This window comes from Theobroma cacao, chromosome 2 (genome assembly GCF_053813885.1).
Source record: "Theobroma cacao isolate CCN51 chromosome 2, ASM5381388v1, whole genome shotgun sequence".
NCBI classification, from domain to species: Eukaryota; Viridiplantae; Streptophyta; class Magnoliopsida; order Malvales; family Malvaceae; genus Theobroma; species Theobroma cacao.
This window is the reverse complement of record NC_142640.1, coordinates 4,380,815-4,385,795: the sequence shown is the minus strand read 5'-3', so window position 1 is coordinate 4,385,795 and position 4,981 is coordinate 4,380,815. Positions and strand designations below refer to the sequence as shown.

Genomic DNA, 4,981 nt, shown 5'->3' with positions numbered 1-4,981 from the left:
TGGGAGTCGGCTCTGTGGACTCTAAACGATGTGAATAAGACTTTACCGAGGTCTACTTGCTGGATTTTAGTGAGCGTAGGCCCATATAGGTTGGGGCTACTCTAAATCAACTTGCAGCCTAAATCATGTTATCACACCACCGTCCTCTGAATTCTGATGCCTTCGTAGATTTGACTTATTATTCCAAGCAGATATTTAGTCTCTTCCGAGAAATTGTGTCATTTTCTGATTGTCAGATACTTCTAGAATGAAGAGATTACGTTCTTTATATGCTTGAAATGGAATTACTGTGACAATCTTAATCTTCCATTTATGTGATACTTATCTGCCCTGCTTTTTGTGAGGAGAGAATCTGATTACAAATGCCACAATGTGTAAATATCGCTCAAGTTGACAAGAGAACATGCACAGATTTTGCGTATGCAGACCTCAGCTGCAATCTGCATTTATCCAAAGAAGAGATGAGTTGGAGATGGAGAAAAATAAACCTTTTCGTCACATTGAGAGGATAACTTGCAGCAATCATTGGGATTCCAATCTTGATTTTCTGCTGAAGCCTATACGTATCTTCAATAGATGTCGCTTTCTTCAGTTAAATCATATTAGGCACTTGTATATGTCGAAGGGTCAGAGAAATGGTCAATTAAAACAGGTCCTGGGATTGATCTTTGTATGATCTGCTTTAACCAGATCCTTCGTTGATATTTTTAGGGGTAATCGCCTAATCGGAAAACCTTATAAGCAAGAAAAGTGAAAAAGGAAAATAGAAAAGAAGAGATATAGGGAAGACTTAAAAAGCTCACATGGGGGCTCCTTCTAACAGGGCCAATAAAAGATTCTGTCAAATAATTGCAATTGGGTTGCGCCTGACTAACCTGAAGTCAGTTCAGGTTTGATTATGGATCTTCATCATTGGAGGCACCAGGGTGGAACCGATATGGACCAGCCAAGCTCATACTCATCTGTTCACCCCAAAGAAGCAAGAGTTCAAATCAAAGTTCCATTTCCACAAGGGATAACCAAATTCAGCCATGAACGAAAAAATCATAACAATATTTACCAGACTACAAAGCACTAAAAGCAAAGAACAAGTGGACTAACTCTATAAACCATGGAGATTTTTTCTCATATATAGCAGTATTCAGTTTATTTTTATCTGATACCAGCTTTTGGATGTGCTGTGCACATTTTAGGGACTATATTTGAAAGGGATAGCATCAAATAATTTACCATGTTGTACTATTATTCGGTTTGTCACATTTTCTTTGCTTCATTTGCAGGGCTTAAACAGTGGTTTCCATAGATCATATAATAACAAGATTACTTTGCTCGACTTGCATTATTTACACATTGCCTTATAACAAACTCATTGATCATGAGCAACATGCTTTTTTCCCTCTTTTATGTTGATGCCTTTGTGATTGGCATGAATAAAGACTGCTAGAGCTAACTGTTATATGCCGGGCGACGAGGGTTTTCAATTTTCTATTCAACAAGAAACACTGATAACGGAGTCCAGGAGCAATGAATTCTACCATACAGAGGATCTTGCAACATTACAAAGTTTCTAAACATTCTTGTGTGTTGAGTAAACAGATCCCAGTCAAAGAACAAGACGTCTACACACCGTTTTACCAGAAAACCAAACATTCAACAAAGAACAACCCCAATTGTAAAAATAGTAGGTAAGATATGTTGACCTTTCCAGGAAGAAGAAAAGCAACAAGATTATGATCGTATGAAATCGACAAGCCAGCTAGAATGCTTGGAATGTTGTTCAGGACACAGTGCAGTAATTCAAGAATGACCTGTAGGGAACCACAAAACAAAACCAACAGTAGGACTCTTTTCGAAGAATAATACTCATTAGCAGTGCGGTGAAACACGTGAAATTATAGTACGGACACAAGATTTTTGGTCTATGGTTCGAGCATATGGACCCACCTGAGCGCATGCAGGGAGGAGTAGAATAAGAACATGCAAAGGGCAAATTGAAATCTCCAAAAAAAAGAATCCTAATAACACAAGGAGAAACAAACTTTCCCTGGGATTTCTGTTTTGTCTTGACCCCAAGCACGTATTGGAATGCTTATTTTCTAAGGCTCTATGATCAACTGAAATTACTTTGTTCTCCAGGAACTACAGGAACTTCATAGTCCATAACCACGTGAGTCGATCAACTCAAGTTTTACTATTAGCTAAAACAAGGGAAAGCTTTCCGGGATCTACTCTTTTAAGCAGTACTTGTTAATTGTGTGGGTTTTCTGAGATATATATATATATATATATCATCCAGTTCATATGATTATAATCAGAATGAAGAAATTTTTTCTCTGCCTCATATGGTGTGCAGAATAATAAACGAAGAAAAGGACTTAATTAAATGCTACTATAATTAATTTCTGTTAATATATTTTTATTTGGAGATACTGATTCTCTTACATTTCCCTTCTTCCTCTTTGTCCTACTACATTTTGTGGTTCCTAAGGAGACAAATCATTAAAATTCTACAGGGCTTTTGCAAGATTTCTACGCCAACTAGCCATATACCCCACCTCACCCCACCCCCCACCCCCACCCCTCCGCTTATAAAGAGCAGCCATTGCCACCTCTTTGCTCATACCATCCCCTTGACAGCAGTCTTCTTTGTTTGACCCTATATCCTCTCCTCAGTATCCTTTGCTTCTTGTACGCTCTCCAATTTCCTCATTTTTCAAAAAAAAAAAAAACCATTCTGAATAGTGATTCTTTATTCTACTGGTACTCCTAGTTTTCTTGCCTAATTTTGAACAGTTATTTTACGTTAGCCTAAGAAGAATGGCATCAAGCTCAATGTCCTCCCGTGGTTCTGGTTCATGGACAGCCAAGCAAAACAAAGACTTCGAAAGGGCTTTGGCTGTGTATGATAAGGACACCCCTGACCGTTGGTACAATGTTGCCAAGGCGGTTGGAGGGAAAACTGCTGAAGAAGTGAAAAGGCACTATGAGCTCCTCGTGCAGGATGTGAAGCACATCGAGTCAGGCCAAGTGCCCTTCCCCAACTACAGGACCTCTGCCGGAAATAGCCGAGGTAACGCGAGTGATGAGGAGAAAAAGTAGTGAAAAAATAGTACTAACTAGCAAAGAAAAGACCTTCACCTAGACAAAGTTATACTTTGTTTTCTCAAAAACAAAACGATAGCAAGCAAGCTTTTTCCATTGGTGTTAGCTAGTACGGCAATTAGAATATCTCTTTGACTTTTGTAACCATTAGATGCCGAAATTAAAGGTATCTAAATCTCGAAAAAGGGCAAACGCCTGTCCCTCGAGTCTGGCCCCTCAAACCTTACATAGATTCTCTGACTCCTTTTCTTAGGCACAATAAGGCGGTTTCCATCCCCCACTTGCCACAGAACACATAACCGCGACTTAGTTTGCTTATTTGCTACTACTTTTTATTGCTTTCATAAGCCTAACCTACTTAAGTTTTTATGCTTTGTAAATAAAACCAAGACCTGTTGTTTTCAGAGAGTACGTCACATATATTTTCGTGAGGACCCCTTTACATAATTTCAATCATGGGAGTCCCTCCAAGAAAGTAAATTAGAGACCTAGGAAATTATAGCAGCTTTCTGATTTTTTCGTCATCTGTCGTCTCCTCCCCGGCTCATTAGTCTTATTCCTGATGTACTTTTTCACGTGGCTCCCATAACTCTGAGCTTTAAGCCACCAGAGCTTATATTTCTCTCTACATCTCTCCTTCCTTCCGACGTAAATCAAACAAGCGGCATCTCCCCATCATTAATTTTTTATGGCTAACTCTGTTGATTTTCTCTTTTAATATGCAGGATGAAAAGTATGGAGCCCAATTGAGGAATGGACTTGCGTCACCTACAATAAAGATCCATTGCCACCGCCTGCTAGTATATCAGATGTCACCATAGTGATTGTAGTAATAGTACTAATTATAGCAGAATCGCGATTAGTGACTCCATCTCCTCCTCTAAGTTTTAGTTATTACGCTCTTTATATATTCTATGTCATCTATTAATAATGTATCGGGAAGTGGCACATAATCTGTCATCTTTCTTCCTCTCTCCTGTGCTCTTTTTGTGAAAGAATCTCTTTTGTTGGAATCTATAGTACGTATTTTGTTTAGCCTGTACTAGTGCTTTTATTCTCAGTACAATAAATAATGCATTGAAATAATTGAAGAATCAAAGTACAAATAACAAAATTCGCATTGAACTAGATGTAATCTGACAGTGAATTCTGTACGAAAGGAACACTATGAGATTGACAGATGTACATCATCAGCATGGGATCGCTAAAGAACAAATTAATATGGAAGTATACTGTGTGTATATATATATATGAGGTTAAACGGGCAGAAATGCAGCAGAGGTAGGAGAGCTATATGAAAGGAGGCAAGGTGATTAGTTTGAAGTTAATTAGCCAGAAACTTGGGTTATCTTTGGAACTACATGTTGCCACATGGCAATAGGAACACCACCTCCTATGCCTTGCATATGTTATCATCAGCTTTTTTCCCTTTTTCTCCCATATACTTTAATCCTCACTAACATCTTTTTAGGGTAAAATATATATACCACGAAAGCGAAGCCTATTGTATAATACCGAAGCTCAATTCATCTCTCTTCCACCAGCACCAACTAAAGTAATAAAGAAAACAGAAGCTCATTTAGCTCCTGGACGCTGTCAAAAAATGAACTTGCTTTCATCTGCTTGTTACACCCTTGGATCTTGTAAGCTATGGTAGGAATCGAGCAAAGTGTACGTAGCTCAATTGCTTAATCGACAACATGATGAAAAACTCTCAGCCTCACACAAAACTCATTCTGATTGATGACCTGTATGAGGACCTCTTTGGTAGGTGTGGTGCAAATAATTAGTAGCCCCAAAGGGTAAACATAGACCGTTTTCGCTGGTAATTATAAAAATGAAGAGGACAATCTTGTCAGCAAATTATTCTCCAGATGTT

At 38.5% G+C, this 4,981-nt stretch overlaps 1 protein-coding gene across 1 annotated transcript; it reads left to right on the top strand.

Annotated features, from left to right (window-relative positions):
- Positions 1-2,596: 2,596 nt before the first annotated feature.
- RL1 (RAD-like 1) lies at positions 2,597-4,137 on the top strand. The gene is made up of 2 exons (XM_018114695.2): positions 2,597-3,070; positions 3,828-4,137. The coding sequence occupies exons 1-2, from the start codon at positions 2,818-2,820 to the stop codon at positions 3,830-3,832; spliced, it is 258 nt and encodes an 85-aa protein (XP_017970184.1). The 5' UTR covers positions 2,597-2,817; the 3' UTR covers positions 3,833-4,137.
- The last annotated feature ends 844 nt before the right edge of the window (positions 4,138-4,981 follow it).